General features: G+C 40.0%; 1 protein-coding gene across 2 annotated transcripts in view; it reads right to left on the bottom strand.

The window, feature by feature from the left end:
* Window positions 1–17,250, bottom strand: part of SLC12A6 (solute carrier family 12 member 6) — a 134,330-nt gene extending 117,080 nt beyond the window's left edge. Inside the window, exon 1 of one of the 2 annotated variants that reach the window (XM_058293849.2) lies at window positions 15,375–17,250. In XM_058293849.2, the coding sequence (XP_058149832.1) occupies window positions 15,375–15,645 (271 nt within the window). In that variant the 5' untranslated portion in view covers window positions 15,646–17,250. The remainder of the gene's footprint in view (window positions 1–15,374) is intronic. The other variant, XM_058293848.2, reaches the window with a different exon arrangement.
* Window positions 17,251–21,648: the final 4,398 nt, after the last annotated feature.

The following is a 21,648-nucleotide window of genomic DNA, read 5'->3' as shown; positions in this document are numbered from 1 at the left end:
TCATATCATCAGGGTAGGTTGTGCATTTCTAGGAACTTGTCAATTTCATCTAGGCTGTCTCGTTTGTTGTCATATAGCTTCTCATATAATATACTCTTATAAGCCTTTTAATTCTGCGAAGTCAGTCATAACTTTGCCTCTTTCATTTATGATTTTATCTATTGTCATCTTTTCTTTGTTAATCTAGCTAGGTTTGTCAATTTTATTGATCTTCTCAAAGAACCAGCTTCTGGTTTTGTTGATTTTTTTCTACTGGGTTTTTTGTTTTTATTGTTCTCAATTTCATTTATTTCTGCTGTAATATTTATAGTTTCTTTCCTTCTGCCTACTTTGGGAATGGTTTACTGTTCTTTTTCTAGTTTCTCCAGTTGTTTAGTCGGATGTGTGATTTAAATTCTTCTTTTTTAAAAGAGGTGTTTGGGTTATAAATTTCCATCTCAGGACTGCCTTTGCTGTATCCTGTATGTTTTGATAAGTTGTGTTCTTGTTTTCACTCATCTCGATATATTTACTGGGAAGCAGGAGTATCTCTGAGATTGAACACCTGCTTTCCATGTATGAGGTACTGGGTTCAATCCCTGGTACCTTCAAAAATAAATATATAAATAAATCAATAGGAGCAGGTGTGGCTCAAGCTATTGGGTACCTGTCTCCCACATGGGAAGTCCTGAGTTTGGTTCCCCGGGCCTCCTAAAGACAACAAGCAGACAATGAACAGAGACAATGAGCAGACACAACAAGCAGAGAAAATGAGCAGAGACAATGAGCAGATGGATAAGGGAACCATCTTGAGGGGAAGGGGGAAATGTTAAAAAATGATTATAAAAATAAATATATACATATATTTACTAATTTCACTTACAATTTCTTCTTTGACCCACTGAATATTTAGGAGTGCGTTGTTCAGCCTCCATACATTTGCAAATTAACCTCTTTCCCATCTATTATTGATTTCCAGTTTCATTCCATTGTGATCTGAGAAGGTGCTTTGTATAATTTCAGTCTTTTTATATTTATTGAGAGCTGCATTGTGACCCAACATGTGGTCTATCCTGGAGAAAGATGGATGAGCACTTGAGAAGAATGTACAACCTGCTGAGTTTGGGTGCAATGTTCTGTAAAAGTCTGTTAGGTCTAGCTTGTTTATCATGTTGTTCAGGTTTTCTGTTTTCTTGTTGATCTATCTAGTTCTATCTAATGTTGAGCGGTGGGAAGTCTCCAACTATTTTTGTAGAGGTGTCTATATCTCCCCTCAGTTTTGCCAGAGTTTGCCTCACATATTTTGGGGCACCCTGGTTAGATGCATAGATATTTATGACTGTTATTTCTTCCTGGTGGATTGTCCCTTTTATTAACATATAATGGCCTTCTGTATCTCTTATAACTCTTTTATATTTAAAGTCAGTTTTGTCTGATATTAGTATATCTCTTTCTTGGTTACTGTTTGCATGAAGTATCTATTTCCAACCTTTCACTTTCAGCTGGTTTGTATACCCGGACCTAAGGTGAGCCTCTTGTAAGCAGCATATGGATGGCTCATGTTTTCTTTCTCTATTCTATCAGCTTACATCTTTTGATTGGGGAAATTAATCCATTCACATTCAGTAATATTACTCCAAATGCATTATTTTCTTTCACCATTTTATTCTTTGGTTTTCATATGTCATATATTATTTTTGCTGTCTTTTTACTCTTTTGGCTATCCTTTCTGCAACTCTTTCCTCCAAATTTCTCTCTCCTTTTCCTTTCAGGGTATAAAGCTTCCTTTAATATATCCTGTAAAAGTAGATTCTTTTTACAAACTCCCTTAGTTTCTGTTTGTGAATATTTTAAACTCACCTTCATATACAAAGGACAATTTTGCTGGATAAAGAATTCTCAGCTGGCAGTTTTTCTCTTTCAGTATCCTATTGTATCATACCACTGTCTTCTCACCTCCATGGTTTCTGATGAGAAATCCTCACTAAGTTTTACTGGTCATTCCTTGTAAGTGATGGTTTGTTTCTCCCTTGCTGCACTCAGAATTTTTTCTTTATTTTTGATGTTTGACATTCTGAGTATTATGTGTCTTGGAGTAGGTCTATTCACATTTATTCTGATCAGGATATGCTGTGCTTCTTGGACACGTAAGTTCATTTCTTTTATGAGAACTGGGTAATTTTCAGCTATTTACTCAAATAATCTTTCTGCCCTTTTCCCTTCACCTTCTGGCATACCTATGACACATATATTGTTGTACTTCATGTTATCATTCAACTCCCTGAGCCCCTGTTCAATTTTTCCCATTCTTTTCTCTTTCCGTTCTCATCTCTCTTCAATTTCAGCTGTTCTGTCTTTGGCATACTTATTCTTTCTTCTATCATTTGAGTCTGCTGTTGTATGTCTTGTTATTTGTTTTTAAGATTTATTTTATTTACTTATTGCTCCCCACCCCCTCGTTATTTACACTTGCTGTGTCTGTTCATCTTCTTTTGTTTCTTTAGGAGGTATGGGAACTGAACCTGGGACATCCAACATGGGAGGGAGGCACCTAATCATTTAAGCCATCTGTTCCCTGCTTTGTTATGACTCTCGTTAAGTGTTTTCTTCTTGTGTGTCTTGTTGCATCATCTTGTTGTGTCAGCTTCCTGCACCTGCCCATCATCTTGCTTGTCCTCTTTAGGAGCACTGGAAACCTCTGTTCTCTGCTTTGTTGTGTTTCTCATTATGTTTATTTTCTTGTGTCTCTTGTTGCATTACCTTGATGGGTGAGATTCCCATGCCTGCCTGTCATGCCAGCTTGCTGTCTTCTTTAGGAGGTACTGGGAACTGAACCAGGGACCTCCCATGTGGTAAGGGGGAGCTCAATCACTTGAGCCACATCTGCCTCCTCAAATGTGTGTTTTTTAAGATTTATTTTATTTATTTCTCCCCAACCCCCTTGTTGTTTTCACTTGCTGTGTCTGTTCATCTTCCTTGCTTCTTTTTAGGAGGAACCAGGAGCTGAACCTGGGACCTCCACTGTGGGAAGGAGGTGTTTAATTGCTTGAGCCACCTCTACACCCTGCTTTGTTGTGTCTCTCATTGTTTTTCTTCCCCATGTCCCTTGTTGCATCATCTTGTCACGTCAGCTCACTGCACCTGCCCATCACATCACTTGCTGTTCTCTTTAGGAGGCACTGGAAACCTCTGCTTTCAGCTTTGTTGTGTCTCTCATTATGTTCCCTCTTCTTGTGTCTCTTGTTGTGTCAGCTTGCCACACCAGCCTGCTGTCTTCTTCTAGGGCCACCAGGCTCCTAACCAGTGACTTCCCATTCAGTAGGCAGGAGCTCAGTCGCCTGAGCCACATTGCTTCCCTCTAATGTGTTTTTTTTTTTTTCTGGTTTAACATTCATGAACAGATGTTTTTTCTTTATTTTTTTCCCATATAACCCACTCCCCACCCCCACCACATCATTTTTGTAAATTATATCTTTTTGTATATACATCACATAAAAAAATGTTACATTAAAAAATATAAGAGGTTCCTGTATACCCCCCACACCCCCTCTAATGTGTTTTTGATCTCACCTATCATGCTTTCATTCCCATGAGTTGTTACTTTTCTATTCAGGTTTTCATATTTTTCTTTGTGCTCACTCAGTGTCTTCATGATGTCTCTTCTTTCTTTAGCCATATTGTCTTTCGACTCATTAATCTGATTTTGGAAATTTGTGTGCATCTTAAATAGTTGTCTCAAATCCTATGTCTCATCTGGGGCTTTACTATATTCCTTTTCTTGGGCCATTTGTTCCATTATTTTAGTATGGCTTGTAATTTTTTGCTGATGTCTAGGCATTTGATTAGTATGGTGAAATTACTCAGATGCTTAATTTCTCTTTCATAGGGATTTAGTGGTGGGAGGCTGTGTATTCAGGCTGTTCTTTGGTTCTTGGTTCAAGCTGTTCTGGGTCTTTAGAACTGTCCTTTTTATTTGCTCAAATCCGGGTCCTTGACCCAGTAATAGGTTGCAGACCCACTTCCAACGGCCTTGGTGAGGGAGGCTATAAAGGCCAAAAAAAGCCTCTCTTAATTTTAATTTCCTCACATGCACTTCTTTGGTCCACCAGCAGATGGTGTTGCAGCCCTCTCAGATCAATGCCTGGTTGGAGTGTGTTTGCTGTGACACTAACAGGATCAATGTGATAGAAGAATCTGCTTGGAGGCTAAGAGCCTGGTAATTCAGACTTTCTCAGAGGCAGTTCTCCAACCTTTGCTTAGAGACCCTTCCTTTTTCCCAGGCAGGAAATAATTCCACTCCTCTCTGCATCCTCAACCAGTCCTTGTCAGTGGAGAGGGAGACTGAGTGGGTCAAATCTCTTTAGTCCCTTGCTGGTTCCTAAGGTAAACAATGGTTCCTCCCCACCTCCACCCCCACCCAGAAGGGCTGACGGGACATAGCAGATGAAATTTGTGGGTCAAAAGCTGAGTCAGTCTTAGACTGTGTCCCTCTCTCTCCCCTTTCCTGGGGATGAGGATCCCTGGGGCCCCCAATCCTGAGGTGATAATTCAAAAGTGTCTGTATGGGTGGGGGAAGATGCTGGCAGTTGTAGCTGTGGTTTTTAAGTCACAGTTTGTCATCGCAGTTCTTTTTCTTTCCCCATCTCTCTTCTGGGTGGCATCCAGGCTTCCCCATGTCCTAAACCCCAGAAGATTTTTCCCAGGCTGTTTCTTCCTGTCCTCTAGCTATTTTTCATGAAAGAAGAGAGCCTGCCATCTTCCCAGAAGTTCCTTTGAGGGTTTTTGTTTTTGTTTATTTTATTTATCCCCCCCTTGCCACCTGCTCACTGTCTGTTCTGTGTCCATTCACTGCGCACTCTTCTGTGTCTGCTTGTCTCCCTTTGTTGTGTCATCTTGCTGTGCCAGCTCTCCGTGGGCATGGGCTGTCAGCTCTCCGTGGGCGCGGGCCAGCTTGCCTTCACAAGGAGGCCCTAGGAATCAAACCCAGGGCCTCCCATATGGTAGATGGGAGCCCAATCAGTTGAGCCACATCCACTTCCCCCCTTTGAGGGCTTTTTGATTTGACCATGTCAGTAAGGTGTGACTCAGGTTGAGCCCCCACCCCTTTGGTGGGTCTGATATAGACACTCACACAAACACAAAGAAGAGAGAGTTTTGTCATTTTTCATCCTGCCATGTGACAGAAAGAAGATGGTTCAAACAGCTAGGGCCCTGGGATTAGCCATTTTGCCTGACAGCTTACAGCTAACCTTGTGAAGAAAGCAGGACAGTCAAAAATGATACAGGAGGCCCTAAGAGACAAGCTCTATGCCAGCTTACAGCTGAAATCAGGAAGAAGCATAGCCCTGATCCTGAAAGAGGAAGCCCAGAGGGGAAGGCTGAAACCTCACAGACATGGCTTACTGTTCTGTTTCAACACGTGTTAGCTGACTTTGGTGAGAAAGCACCACTACAGTACTGTGAGTTGGACTTTCCATGGCCTTAGAACTGTAAGCTTTTACCTCAAATAAATACCCTTTATAAAAGTCAACAGGGAAATGGACTTTGGCCCAGTGGTTAGGGCGTCCGTCTACCACATGGGAGACCCGTGTGGAGCTGGCCCATGCGCAGTGCTGATGCACGCAAGGAGTGCCATGCCACACAGGGGTGTCCCCCGCGTAGGGGAGCCCCACGCGCAAGGAGTGCACCCACAAGGAAAGCCGCCCAGCGCGAAGGAGGGAGCAGCCTGCTAAGGAATGGCGCCGCCCACACTTCCCATGCGGCTGACGACAACAGAAGCAGACAAAGAAACAAGACGCAGCAAAAAGACACAGAAAACAGACAACTGGGGGAGGGGAGGGGAATTAAATAAATAAAAATAAATCTTAAAAAAAAAAAAAAGTCAACAGATTTCTGGTACTTTGCATCAGCACCCTTTTGGTAGACTAATATACTAAGGCCCAAAGAATCATGCATTTATTCAATATACTTAAGTGCCCATTATGTGCCAGGAAATAGGAATGCAATAGTGAACAACACTGTTCCTGCCCTCAAGGACCTCACAAAGTTCTGATATCCAATTAACTATATAATAAAAGACAATATAAAATAGGGACTCTAAGTACAATACAAGCCAAGAAAAACCTTCAGAGCATAATATACTACCACCTTTCCTGACTACTTCTTCTGGGACCTAAAGGTTTAAGTCTTTACTAGAGGAAAGAATGTAGTAGGATTGTTGATACCTAGTTAATAAAATAGCTACTTCAGTCACTTTGGCTGCTGACCCAATTGCTAAAGGAGGCATTATCATTTGACTACTCAGCTTCCACTGTTAAATTTTTCACCATATTGCAACTTCCTATACAAGGCTGCCTGTCTTTTTCACTAATCTAATGTCTGATAGCGCAGATATGACAGGCACAAGCATTGCCAGCCAAGGAAGTAGCAATAGTAGCTGTGAACATAGACTACTCAGTATATTGCTCAGGTTTTCATTTCTGATGTATGACATTTCATTTTTCTATCATGAAAAACTTGTTAGATTAAAAATGGGCTCCTAGTCAAAACTACAAGCAGTGTACAGAAAATGAAACTGACATTAAGCAACATATTATCAGAACTAAGGACACATTTCTGAAAATGTAAGGAAAGGAAAATGAAAACTCAATCCAAGGCAAAATTTCCTTATTATTTAATTTTCATCTCAGAGAACAAGAGTTTTGTAAGTTATTGCATCCTTTGCCCACTGCAACAAAACTCCACTTTTAAATAGATCTGAGACTTGGATAAACATACCAGTATCCATTAAGACAGATGGAGTAATGTAACTTAGTCAGTAGATGGTCATATAACTTAGCACTACTAGACTGAGCAAGGCTTTTGCAGATCCTTTGTGCAAAAAACAATGAAATATACATCTTTAAGAAGAACATAAGTCATTTAATTAGATTTTTTTACTATTTCCTCTCATGCCCCCCGATGCAAGGCAAAGTAATTTCAAAAATGTTCACAGAACATAAAAATTACATTCATTTTATGCTTTCTCTACTCTACTCTACAATTGCTACTTGATAAATGTTTTAATACTGCCAACTAGTATTAGTACAGCAGAAAGTATAGAGCAATGACAAAACCACCGATATTAGTGTAATGACAAGACTACAATTATTAGAATCATATACCTATGGATTCATTTCAAAGGTCTTCAATTTATTGTTTTATGACCTTGAGCAGGTTATTTAACTTTACCGGCTTCAGTGTTCCCCCAGATGAGAAAAATCCCATCTTAGCTCAGAAGAAAATCACTTTTTAAAAAAATGACAAAACATAAAATCTGATTTTTCAGGAAAGGAAAGAATTAACTTCATCTAATAGACAGGGAAGGATGTTTTCCATTTCCTATCAATTGTTAAATTTTATTTGGAATGCAGCACACTGCCAAATTAGGAAAAATGAATCAAGCATAACCTTTCGCATACATTTTAGGATGTAAATTTAAATACATCCTAAGATAAATATTACTTCTGGCTATATTAAAAGCTTAAATATGGTAAATGTAAATGCTATCACTATAGAATGAAGATAAATTTTAGCTGGGTTCAATTTCTCAAAGCACCCCAAAGTAAAGTAAGAATGTTCATGTGTATATAAGAAACTTTTTACTTATTAGTGCTTTTTTAAAACTGGCAATATGAAAAATGAATATCCATCCCCCAAAGTAAAAGCAGACTTGTCTGGTAAAATCGGGGAAATTCAGATGTCATTTTGTCAATAATTAGTTATCTTGTGCTTATACCTTCAAAAATAATTGCTAGGATTTAAAAAAATACACCAAAACACTAATCACAGAGTTTAACAGGGAATAGCATCTTGTTTTTCCATTACTTATAAAACTTAAAAAAATATTAAACTAATACATTTCACTAATCCAGACACAAAAGGACAAACATTATATGACCTCACTAATATGAACTAAATACAGTGAATAAACTCATGGATTAAACCCTAGAGTATAGGTTACTAGGAGACAGAATGTGGTTTGAGAAGTGGGAGCTGATGCTCAAAGCATGTAGAATGTTTAATAATGGAGCTTGTAAATGTAGGGAAATGGTTAGAGTTGATGGTAACATATCATAGTGAGTATAATCAACTCTGCTGATTTATACATGTGGTTGTGGCTGAAAGAGGTCTCTAGGGAGGTTAATGTCACTTGAAAGAAAGCTGGAGGATAATTTAGGGACTATCACAGTGATTTTGGTGGTGGATGATGATTGTGGTTAATAATACAAACACAAGAATGTTCCTCTCTTACAAGGTGTAAGAATATGGAGACACATGGAAAAATACAATTAATGTTACATACAGAATATAGTTAACAGTAATATTGTAATATTTTTACATCAGTGGCAAAGAAGGTACTATATCAATGCTAAGGGTCAATAATGAGGGTGTGTAAGTATGGGATTTTTCCTTTTGGAATAATGAAAATATGAAATGGACTAAGTTGATGATAGCACAACTCTGAGAGCCACTGAGGGTACACTTTAGATGGACTGTACAAGGTAGGGGACCATATAACACCGTGATGAACGATGAACTGTGGTTAGCAGTACAAATATGAGAACGTTCACTCATGAACTATAACACGTATACAATACTAATACAAGGTTTTAATAATAGAATGGTTTGTAGGAAAAATACACCAAGTATAAGCTATAGACTATAAATAGCAGTAATTTGGTGATGTTCTTTCATCATTTTTAACAAATGTGTCACAACAATGTAAGGTGTTGGTGGTGAGGCAATGAGTAGGAATCCTGCATGGTATGCATGGTTGTTTTGTAAAGTTACAACTCCTCAAATTTAAAAAAAAATGAAGAAAAAAAAATTACATTTCACAAAACAAAATGCTTTTATCATTCCCACAATCTCTCTCTTCAAACTTTGCTACCTACTGTTAATAAACACAAATCATCATATAATTTGTTTTATTCTGAGTCAACAGGCCCACCAAGTGCAGCTGTGCTTATTTTGCACAAGGGCATCTGACCAAAAGGGCAAGGGAAAGGAATGAAATAAAGCCTGTGCTTCTCCAGTCAAGCCAAGAGCTTAGAGTCCTAATGGCTCAGGGTATAAAGGAAATGGTGCCATTTTAGAATTAGCACAAAGTCCTTGCTAGTCCATCAGTATTTATTAAGCAGAGGGGCAAAGGAGAAGCAGCAATGATCCAAACGTTTATAACATAATACCATCCTTAAAGATCATTACAAATTGCCTTAAAATATTTGAAAGCATTATTATTCTATTCTAAAAATAATTCTATTCTACTCTACGCTATTCTAGTCTCGTATTTTAAGAGCTTTAAAACAGGAAAACCTGAGTTTTTAGGCTCCCAGGAATGTCTACCTCCTTTCCATTCCAGTAAGGGTGATACCAAAGCAAAGCTTATAGGAATCTGGGATCAAGAAAGATGCCACTGAGAGAAAAAGAATGTGGGCACCTGGGGGAAAGAATTAGTGAGTAGACAGAAAAGACTACCAAAGATAAATGATAGGAGCAATCACTATATCAAACACTATTTTATCAAATATCTAGAATCTTCTAGACAGAGTCTATAAAAGAAAGTCCTTTCTATTAAAGAAGCATTCTTAGCTGCAATTCAACTTTTAAAATGTTTTTTTTTATGGACACTGTCAAACATACACAAAACTAGAGAATAGTAAAATGAACCCTTATGTACCGTTTATTCTGCTTCAACAAGTTATTAATATTTGCTAATGTTGCTTTGTCTAGGCCCAACTTTTTTGTGGGAGGTGGGGGTAGGGCCCACCATGAAGCATTTTGAAACAAATCCCAGGAACATTTCATTTCACCTGTAGATACTTTAATATGTATCTCTATAGAAAAGGGATTTTAAGCTTTCTTTACATAATCACAATGCAATAAACACATCTTATTAATAATAATTCCTTAATATCACATAATACCAAGTACATGGTAAAATTTCCTTGATTATTCCAAAAGTGTCTTTACATTTGTTTTGTTTAAATTAGGATCCAAAGTCCATTGCATTTGGTTGATACACCTCTTTAGAGCTGTAATAGGTTTCCCTCCCTTCCCACCACCCCATTGCTACTGTATGCCATATATCTGTTGAAGAATCTAGTTATTCAGAAAAATTTCCCATATTCTGGATTTGGCTGATTGCTTCTTATGGTGTAAAGTAGTATATTATAAAGTTTAATTACTTCCTACAGAGTATGGAAAAGTGTGGTCTATAACCACAATGTTATGGTTGTTACTAAAAAGACTGTTTTGTTTTTTTAAAATCTATAAAAGGATGCCTTGAGGCAAGCTAAGAAGATACCAAATCAATGTATTTTTATAAAACTATTCATTTTACTTCTTTATGCAATATTATAGCTCACTATTAGAGTGCCAACATGAAACATGGTTAGTAGTGAATAACCATATAACAGAAGGTCTATTTAAAAGAAGGGCAATAGTCACCTGAGATTTGCAATAAAACCTAATTCACTTACATTGGTTTGGGGCAAGCAAAACAGAAGTTTCTTGAAAAGTATAAAATAATGTCTTGGTATTTTGAAATGTGTTCTTATGAAAAACAAATAGATAGCTTTCCAATGTTCTTAGTGAAACATTACTCTGATTTAACCCTAGCATGAAAGATCAGATAAAACCTGTTAAAACATAAAATTGGTAGATCAGCCATTACAGCCAAATTTCCAAGTGCAATTTAATGGCTTCAAGGGCAGATCAATATTCTATAGACGTACTGACATTTAAGGAAATGCCTACTATGCCTTATCTACTTGGTGAGCTTTTGCTCACCCTTTAAAGCCAGGCTCAGGTAAGAAGGTTTTCCCCATGCATATAGCATTAATCACTCTGCCCTCTTGAGCTGTGGTCCTCAACTCTAGCTTCACATTAAAATCAGCTGAAGGGCTTTTAAAAAAATATTGATAATTAATTAAATCAGAATCTTTGGGGATGGGGGTAGGGCATAGGTATTTTTTCAAAAGCTCTCTAGATCATTCCAGTATGTAGCCAGAATAAAGCATTACTGCTCTAATACACACCTTAAATTTCCCCTTTATCAAAGTATCTATTTTAAATTTCTGTTTACTTTTATGTCTCTTTTTTTAGTACAGGAGATCTTTAACTCAGTATATATTTGAGCACTAGTTATATGGAGCATTATATATTATACTAGGTGCCAAAGATAACAAAGGCAAATATCTTTATGTCCCTGCCCTCAAGGACCTTACAGCCTTGCTGAGAAATATAGCATGTAAATAAAAACAAAATAAAATGATATAGGTGTGATATGTAAGTCTTTTTTTTTAAGATTTATTTTTTATTTATTTCTCTCCCCTCTCCCAGCCCCCCGCTCCCCCCCCTCCAGTTGTCTGCTCTCTGTGTCCATTCGCTGTGTGTTCCTCTGTGATCGCTTCTATTCTTACCAGCGGCACTGGGAATCTGTGTTTCTTTTTGTTGTGTCATCTTGCTGTGTCAGGTCTCCAAGTGTGCGGCGCCATTCTTGGGTAGGCTGCACTTTCTTTCGCAGGGGGCAGCTCTCCTTATGGGCGCACTCCTTTGTGCGTGGGGCTACCCCTACGTGGCGGACACCCCTGCTGTGGCACGGCACTCCTTGCGTGCATCAGCACTGCGCATGGGCCAGCTCCACACAGGTCAAGGAGGTCCGGGGTTTGAACGGCGGGCCTCCCATGTGGTAGGTGAACACCCCATCCATTGGGCCAAGTCTGCTTCCCTGTAATAGTCTTTCATGACGTATATAAAGATATAAATAAGTGATCTATCTGGTGTGGTGTTAAATCAGAAAAAGTTTCATAGGAGGACTTAACTAAATTATTTTTGCATCTCTATCAACTAACACCCCTCAATAAAAACTTGACAACAGTCAACCTCAAAGTTGGTATACTTAGATCTCCTTGCCTCAAATGGCTTTTACTTCTATTCCACTTCAGAAACCTACTCCCATAGCTGAGCACTAGATCATGTTAAACCAGTTAACTCTGAAACTGTTAACTCCAATATTCAACCCTCTGACCAGTCTTTAATCCTTCTTCATCTTTCACTGCACTTTATCTCATCAAGTTCTTCAGTCATTTACCTCAGTTCATTTTTCATTTTTACCTCAGTTCATTGTTTTTCTTTGCTGTATTTTAAAATATTTATTGTTGTACTTATATGGCATTATAATTTCTATGAAAAATTTGTTTGCTTTCTCAATTAGATGATAACTTTCCTGAGAACAAATAATGGATTCTTTTTTTAATTCTGCATCCTTAACATTGGGCACAGGGACTGACCCATAATAAGTGCTCAGGAAATGTTTGGTGAAGGAATGAATCAAGTGTACTTTTCATTTTCACCACTGTACTGTGAGTTCTCCAAAATTTCCGACAATTCCTGTCAAAGTGCCTCACACGTACCAGAGTCTCAGGGAGTAGTTGTTGAGTTGTACAAGGTTGAAATGTTTTAGAGCCTGCAAAAGTTATTTAAAATATTTACTGCTCTTTTTAATCATTTAAATTAACTAAAAGGTTAGTAGGCAAAATGTCAAAAATGTTCATAATGGCAGAGGCAAATGTTATCATGGCAAAAGCACCTGTGAGGACTCAGGAGATCTATGCTTCAGTCTTGACTTTGCAACTAACCATGTGATCTACAAATCACCATCCCTTATAAGCCTTAGTGTCCTGATTTATTAAGATCAGAATCTAGATTCTAGATCATGAGATTCCTTTCAGCTCTAAAATAGTAAGTCTCTTAAAACAAAAATGTTTATTATAAAAGTGATATACTCTCAGTATAAAAAATGTACATGCCCTTCTGAATTATTTAAGTAGAGAAAAATTCCTCACTCCCCCAAGATATCCACTCGCAACAGTACTTTCTGTACCCTTTAAGACATTCTTCATGCGTGAGTATAGGACTGAGATTCTTGATTTTACCAACTGGACTAGCCCAATGAATGATAATGGATTTTTGACAAAATGAAAGAAAAACTATAAATACTTTGATAGCAGAAAGATAATAATCTATTCATAAGGCCAACAGTAGAAAAATTAAAACATAGATAAAAGTATTTAAAATTTCATGTGTTACCCCCTCTTGTTTGTGTAATGCAATATGAGTGAAAGGCATATGATAAAAAAGAGACTTTAGGTGGGAAGTTTCTCTATAGGAAATGTGGGAGGCATGGAATTTTAGGATAAGGAGATAGAATCACAGTTATGATACAAAAACTAAAAAATGTAGAAAGGGCCAAAAAATTCACAGAATTGTAAATATTAAAATAGCAAACACAATTCGAATACAGAGAAGTAGTCATTTTTCTATGCTAAATCCATCCCCCAAACTGATGTAGATTAATATTGTGCTCTTTATTTTCTTGACAACAGCATCCTTTGAAGATCTACATTTAAGTTTAAGATATTGTGAAGTCAAAGGTGAAATAAATATATTTCTACCCTAGTTACATCTAACATTAAGGAAAATATATCACAAGGCTGATAGTCATCATAACAGAAAGAGAGGCAGAGAGAGAGAGGAAGGAATGGCGGAGAGAGCAAGGGAGGGAGGGTGAGTGAGTGATGAGGGTAGGTAACTAGAGAAAGTAGGAAACTAGTTTCCCAAGAATAGGGGCAAGTGCAATCTAATGGCTGGACTGGTAATTTCCCCTCCATCTGGGTATCAAAATACATTTTAAACATCAAGTAAGGAATGTTAGAGAGCCAAGCTTTAACTTCTGTACCCACCTAAACAACATAGACCTCACCTAGACATGTCCCCAGTTTTACCCCTATAATGTAAGATTATATCACCCTGGACTATAAAGAATGTTTAAAGGTAAGATAAGCATAGCAGCCTGTATAAGGATGCTGCTCTACAAGGCTAACACTTTACAGAAGTCCACTTTTAAAAAATAGTAAAGGTAAAATTCAATAACATTAAGTCACAAGTCTAACAACTCAACTATAAATCACCTGAAGGCAATTACAGATGAAAAAATTATTAACACTGCTATAGACTTTGCCTGGTATTTTTACAATTTAAATATAATATGATGAATAAAAACCAAAACTACAATCTAGAGTTAATTCAGAGGAAGATGAAATGATAAATTATTTTTTATTCCATAATGTAATTTCAACCTAGTAGTACATAGTATTAAGTTTGTTAAGATGTTGAAATTAGCTAATTCTAGGACCACCCCCATAAAAGATGAAATAATTAGTCAAGGGCGAGTGAATTCTAGGACTAAATTTCTCCAACTCTAGCCTGTCCCCAGACATTAAGAAACACAAACAGAATTAAGGAACTAAAATCATTCTGGTTTCCTGCATTCTTAGTAAGGAGGAACAATGTTTCCTGACACCGGAAGATGGTAAGTCACACTCTCACAAGTGAGTGGCTGTGTCCATGGTTATCAAACTTGGGTAGAATATCATTTTAAGAGTTTTAGATTCTTGGGGGAAATTTTCATTACCAGAAATATCTATGGTAGTTAAAATACAACATAAAGCTAAATATAAAAAGCAGTACAGTTTTCTCAAACTTTTCAACTTCAGAGTCCAAAAAATCTTATGACTTCAACATTTTGTCATTTCTCTCTTCTATCACCTCTTCCCTCTAAATCAAATGAAAAATTCCAAGCCAGGTGACACAAGCTGGTTTAGGAAGATAAGGATCTGTAGTGGCCAATATATTGTGTGCTACTTCATAACTAGAAAGGCTCAATATACAGTACATTTTATCTAAAATTCAAAGTGAAGAAATACGTGGTTATCAGGCCCTAAAACCCTCTTTAGAATTAACTCCTTTATTATGAAAGATAATGCATTAGCCCTACCCATCATGACCCCAAATGAGTTTAGCTACTTGAACCACTATGTATAAAATATACAATTTCAAAAGGAATTTTTTAAGGCTACATCTGAAATCTTTGGAGGAAAGCCCCTATGATCAGTTCACTACTTCCCCCTTAACTGGCCCTAAAAGCAGACTGTAATAAATGAAGCTCCAAAACTGACTAAAATTTTGTAATTTAGTATTCTGTGCTGAAAACTACCAAATTTGTTGATAGTCATCCTTAACCAAAGTATCTATTTCAATTCTAAAGAGCCAAAAATGAGGAAGTCAAAATATACAGCTACTTTTCTTCTTGCCATTACCCCTTTCCACATTGTCAGCTTACTGCTGCAGAGGCCCACTATGCGAATCATTATTCCAAAGGATTCCTAAGCATCTCAAATCATTGGTTCTCGATGATTAAGGTATGATAGGAAAATTTTCTCCCCGTGGATGATCATCCTGGAGAAATAAATCAGTTATAAAAGTATCCCATCATCTGTATTTCTACTTACCCTCAGCAACATCCTGGGGGTTAGACGTCCGGTCACTGGCTGGATCCAGGGCAACAGTTGCCAGAGAAGTGGTGGCCCCTGACATCTCGCTCATAGGTTCACTACGGCTTGTTTCAGGCACACTTTCCCGTGAGCTAAATCTTACTCGGGAACTAGATCGAGAGCTGAGGTCCGGGCTGGTGTCTGACAAACCTGGAATGTCATCGATCTTTGTTGGTGTCACCATGAACCGAACTGAAGCCATCTTGGTGGTGGTTTCTGGAGGATGCATTTTTTCTTTTTTCCTTTAAGGACAAAGAAAAAAGGACCCCCACCCACGCCTCCTATGCTCCTACTTTTGAGTGCAAAAACAGAAAGGATAATTTTTTAAAAACACACACACAAAAACCCTCAATTACTTGATTCACACCGCTCGAAAAAATCCCAAATAAGAATCCTACTAAGAATTCAAGCACACTGTCCTAGAAAGTGCACCACCAAGACTGGGGAAAAAATTCTAGGAAAAAAAAAGATAAAACGATGCCAATCTCGTATAACTTCGTTCCTTCAGAATGAAGAGTTACCTAGTTAACCCCCATGGTCCAGGGCTGAGAATTCAGTGCCATGGTTTCAGAACAGCAGGTGAAGCCTCCCTCCCCTCAAACCCCAGGTTCTGGCTGAGGTAGTTAGTCCTTTATTTGGTGAGTGTCCCACGGTCTAGTTGAGCCAAGTGCGCGCAGGCCCACCCTTATCAGGCGAATATAGCATGGATCAGATTGCGAAAAGGTTTACACTCGGCCACCTGTTGTGTATCAGGTGAATACCCCACAGGTCTGGCTGGGAGGAGGCGTGTGAAGAACCACCCGATGTTTTTGAGGCCAATAATCCACTTGGGCCTGGTGGGAGAGGTGCGCAAGCATAACGGGAAAAATATCTCACACTACTGGATGGAAGAGAATGAGGAAAGAAGAGTGAGCAGAGGAGGGTGCAGGGCACAGCGGATTTCTACCGCCGAGAGGTCTGCGGGGGGTGGTGTGCCCGCTCTTCTCCTGGCAGAAAGGTCCCTGGGATCTGGGAGGAAAAGGCTAGCTGATCAAGACACCTCGGACTGCTGCTCAGGGTCGTGGCAGGTCGTTGCTGGTCCTTCGAGCCCACGGTCTGCTCACTGATTTCTCCTGCGTGTAGCAGGAGATGCTTACTCCCCTACCAGAGCTCCGGCGCAAGTAAGCCCCTCGCCGTCCTTCCTTCGAGTTCTCGCAGAAGAGGAGACGGACACGCAGGCTGCCACGCGATGAGCAGGAGGGGGCAACCCGGCGGAGGATAAGAGGAGGTCGCAGGTGCCGGATCCCCGCGCCAGCTGATGCGGGTGCGCGCGCAGCTGTTGTTTACTAGCCGGTAACTGTTTCAGAGGCGGGGCGCGCGCCCCCTCCCCGGTCGGACGTCCAAACAGCCGTTAAGTGACCTCGCCGGCCCAGGCCCCGGCGGTCTGTACCCGTGCCGCCGGAGCCCCTCCTTTCCCACCCCGCTTGTTGCTCATTCGAGGTTAACAGTCTGAAGAGAAGCCTGGGGGAAGGGTGGGAAGGAGGCACCGTCCGGCGCGCGCCCGGGAGCCCCGCCCAGCCTCTGCAGCCCTCTAGGTGAAGGAGAAGTACTGCGCGCATGCGCCCGTCCTGTCCGCGGCGAGACCCGCCGTCTGAGGGGGCGGGGGCGGGGGCGGGGGCGGGCGTCAGGGGCCTGAGCAACGCGGAATTGTAGTCGGGTGAGGGGGCGGGAGCCTAGCGGAACAGAAAAGAACAAACCATTTTCCCTTTTGGACCAGTTTTGTTGCAGTAATTCACTCTGAAGGCATTTCTGGGAGGAGGCGATGCCCTTTTTCCTCAGGACCTCAAGAGCCATCTCTTCAGTGAGAGCGTCTCTGAAGATACCATTCATAATCTCTTCAAAAGTTTCACCCCCCTCATTCCATATTAGTATTAATGGGATTTTATGTAGAGTTCTATCCTTAAGCATAGAATCCGCGCATTTAGACGAACTCGTACTACATACTTGTTCTTTTGAAAAATGCTTTATCCGTTTTCTAGTAAGATGGAAAGTTCCATTAAAGCACACTTCGGCAAATAATTTTAGACCTGGAAAAGACATTGAGATACTTTCTCGACTCTATTCCCAGTGTTTTCCCTATTACGTTTACTGCCGATAGTTCTTTTTTAGTGTATTTAATGCATAAAGATGTGTTCATCTTTAGTAAATGTTGACTCCCCCATTATTTTGTTTGAAAGTTATTTGCTAAAGCTTTGATCAAGATATTTAACAATCTGACCCCAGAAATTTGCCCATGGATTTGCCTGGATACTTGTTCCTCGCAAGTGGAACTGTTTAAAACAGCATCTTTAATAAAGAATAAGAACTGTGAAGTGAAGTCGCCTGACAGGAAAATCCTCCCCCCCCCCACCTTTTTAAGATTTATTTCTCCCCACTGCCCCACCCACCCACCCCTCCTTGTTTGAACTTGCTTTGTGCTATGTCTTTAGGAGGTACCAGAAACTGAATCTGAGGCCTCCAGTGTGGGACCATTCTCTGCTTTGTTGTCTCTCATTGATTTTTCTTCTTGTGTCTACTGTTGTGTCATGTTGTGGCATCTTATTGTGCCTGCCCATCATCCCAGCTCAGTGTGGGAACGAACCATGGACCTCCCATGTGGTAGGCAGGAGCTCAGTCACCTAAGCCACATCTGATTCCCGAAAATCCCTTTTTATCAAATGGCACATAAAGTCCAAAGTCCATTAAAAAACATCCAGGGAAGCAGATGTGGTTCAACTGATAGAGCAACCGCCTACCATATGGGAGGTCCAGGGTTCTAAACCCAGGGCCTCCTGACCCGTGTGGGCAGCTGGCCCACATGCAGTGCTGATGTGCGCAAAGAGCAAGGAGTGTCCTTCCAAGCAGGGGTATCCCTCGCATAGGGGAGCCCCGTGTGCAAGGAGTGCGCATTGCAAAGAGAGCAGCCCTGCACAAAAGTGCAGCCTGCCCAGGAGTGGTGCCGCACAAATGGAGAGCTGACACAGCAAGATGATGCAACAAAGAGACACAGATTCACAGTACCGCTGACAAGAATGCAAGCAGATACAGAAGAACACACAATGAACGGACACAGCAGACAAGGGGGCGGGGAGAGGAGGGGGCAGGAGGGGGGAGGAGGGAAGGAGGTGGGAGGGGGAAGGGGAAATAAATATAAAATAAATCTTTAAAAGAAAAAAAAATCCAGATAACAAAATGAAAACTAAATTCTAATTTAAAATGTGAACCTTCTCAAGTTTGATCCTTTATAAAGCTTTTGGTACTTGATTCAGGCTTGAGCTTTATTAGATGAAGCAAGAAATGCATCTCCCTGAGGGAGCAGTTTTTAATTCAGGTAGACCTGTTCAAACTCTACAGACTTTACTTTTATAAATACTGGATTTTATACCACCAAATTTTTCTTATCACAGTATATTTTCATTTATTTATACATACTACATAATACCAGTAGTATACCTCTTAAGGTTCCTCTCCCTGTCTTTGAGCACTAATCAAGCTCTATAAATGCATATCCCAGATGTTATTACCCAAGGGATCTAAATGAAACCAAAGTCTCTATTCAGTCTACATTGTAGGACCTCTCTATTCAGTCTACATTGTAGGACCCATTGGAAAAAAGTTAATTTAAAAATCATCTGTCTGTTGACTATGATCCAAGTACAGAGACATTTTTTTTCCCTTTCTTAGTAGTCAGCAACTACCCTTAACTTTTCTTCTGGGTTGATCAGACAGCAGGGTCCAAGAGAAACCTATCTCAGCAGGGTCCAAGGGAAACCTATCTATCCTTTTCCAATGCCATTCTTTATTAATCACATTTGTGCTGACTTAAATCTTCTGGAGTCAAGAATTTTGATGTAGTATGAAAAGACTGCAGAATTAGAATATGTTCTCCACAAAGCAATTTTTAAACCAATAGCATTGAGCAAGCACATTCATACTCAATGTCAAAAGCCAAAAGGTTGAGGAAAAAATGGGAAAAAAGAGGAGGAAGAAGCTAGCATTTCTTGAATGCGCAGATGTATTTTGCCTCACCATTGCTTTAATATGAAGTAACTGGATTAAAAGGCATTTACAGTTGCCCAATGATAGAAGCTCATGGGAGATTTCTCCCAGTTTTTTTTTTTTTTTAATTAATTCCCAACAGTAGCTTGAAAAACAACAGAAATCCCTTCTTGAAACTTTTATACTTCATCTTCTAAATTAAGATTCAGGTAGACTTCCAGATAGTAGCTGCCAGAGAGAATACAAGTTTAGATTTATTTATAAAAAGATAATTCGTTGATGGAGAGACCTAGAGTTCTGGGAATATTTCCAGAGGGACAGTAAATGAGCATGTAGGCACACTGTTCACAAAGGTTGGACAAACACTGTAAATATATTGAGAAGACTGATTCACTGAACCCTATTAATCTGAGTGGGAAGAGAACTTTGGAATGATGAGAAAAATTGCACCAAATAGTTTAAGTAACTTTCTTAAAGAAAGGATAACCTCATCTCCTGACTTCCTATTCACTGGCTTTCCCTATCATTTTCAAGTAACTCTTAACATTTTAAGTCAAAATGTCACTGCTTGGGCAGAAAGTACTTAAATGACAACGGGTATTTTTCAGTGAATAGTGGCAATTGTGGAAGCGTTTCTCAACCTTTCCTCCTTCTCCCCAAAACAATGCCATCAAAAACAGCAAATCACTACTGCTGTACTGCTGCTGCATCAACGACTAGGTTTTTCTTCCAAATTATCTTGTCGCCACCCTTGGAATACCCTCATCTCCCTTTTTTTTTTTTTTTTTTTTAACCAATCCTTTTCTCCCACAACACACGAAATGAGCGCTCTTTTAAATCATTTTGTCTTTAATAACCTGACAGTGATTCACAACATGAAAAGATTCAAACTTGTTCGCTTTATAGGAGATGCTAACATGATTGCCTCACACAAGCATGATTAAAGGCAATAATGAGACTGGATTCCAACGAGCAAGGGGAGTAAACGGCTTCAAGGCTCACAGACTTAAGTGCCTGTTTAAGGAAAGACTCCGACGGGTAGCAGGCGGCCAAAGAGATGAAATATGAGGGACCCTCAGAGGACGGGACGCGGTTGCTGGGTCATGAGCACCTTAAAGCGTTTCTTGATGGTAATTCGGTGTCGCGAGTATTTGTCGTCTGGGGAGAACCGGGCAGGGTGGGCTGAACAGGTCTGCTGTCCCATAGGATCAAGCTTCTGCTCGAGGAGGAAAGAGAGAACATGATCTCAGCACAGGAATGGTGGGAAAACTCAATTACTGGAGTCATAAGGAGAAGGAGGCTGAAATGGGGAGGAGGCAGCGCGATATGGGACAAACAAAAGGTCTCCACTCGACAGTCAGATCGAGAAGTCGCGCAATCTTACTTCTACACACCTCCGTTTTGGGCTACTAGTTCCCCTAACATAGCCGGTCTCGTCTGCCACACCGACCTACATTTCTCCCCATATTCATTTACACTGTGTTTCCTCTTCTCACCTTCAGCGTATAGACCCGGTCTCCTTGCTCGTTGAGATAATACTGGAGAAACATGACCACACTTCGGCTAGAAACTCCAACTCCGTGCTCAAGGCCTCCTTCTGCAACAGCATCTGTCCCACCACCTCATGTGCGTGTCAATTTCCTTCCTGTACAAACGGAAGTCTGTCTTAAGGCATGCCGGGAGTTGTAGTCCACTTTAAGCTTCATCTTCAACTGACCAGAAGGGGGCGTGCTGTTGCGGGATTTAGCCTGGGCCTTCCAGTTGCAAACTTGAGTGTGTTGACGCATGGAGTATGCCCACTGTGTGCCAGTCATTGCTAGGAGTTAAGTGGGGGTAGGAGTGAACGTGGGTTGAACACTAGTGAATAGAATCTTGTCTTTGTCTCAGTATGCACACCCATTTCAGGGGCGGTGAGGGTCTAATGCCAAGAGACAAAAGGGTTTTATGATTCCAAACCCCTTTACCTTGCGGAAAAAAGTTTTTTTTCTCTCCTCTTTTTTTGCATCCGGTTCCCCGCCCCTTTTCAAAATATTGGCGGTAAAGAGTGCATGATGGGTATTCAATATTTTGTAGCGCAAAGAGAACGTGAAGTTTTTTTATGAAACTGGTGAAGTACATGTTTTAGTGGTCGAATCAAGATTCAAACTCAGGTCTCTTTCCCGCAATTTCAGCGCTTTTTCTTATAGTGGTGAGTAACTAATAATAGCATAATAAG

This window comes from Dasypus novemcinctus, chromosome 3, assembly GCF_030445035.2.
Source record: "Dasypus novemcinctus isolate mDasNov1 chromosome 3, mDasNov1.1.hap2, whole genome shotgun sequence".
In the NCBI taxonomy this organism is placed as follows: domain Eukaryota; kingdom Metazoa; phylum Chordata; class Mammalia; order Cingulata; family Dasypodidae; genus Dasypus; species Dasypus novemcinctus.
This window is presented reverse-complemented; position numbering and strand designations above follow the sequence as displayed.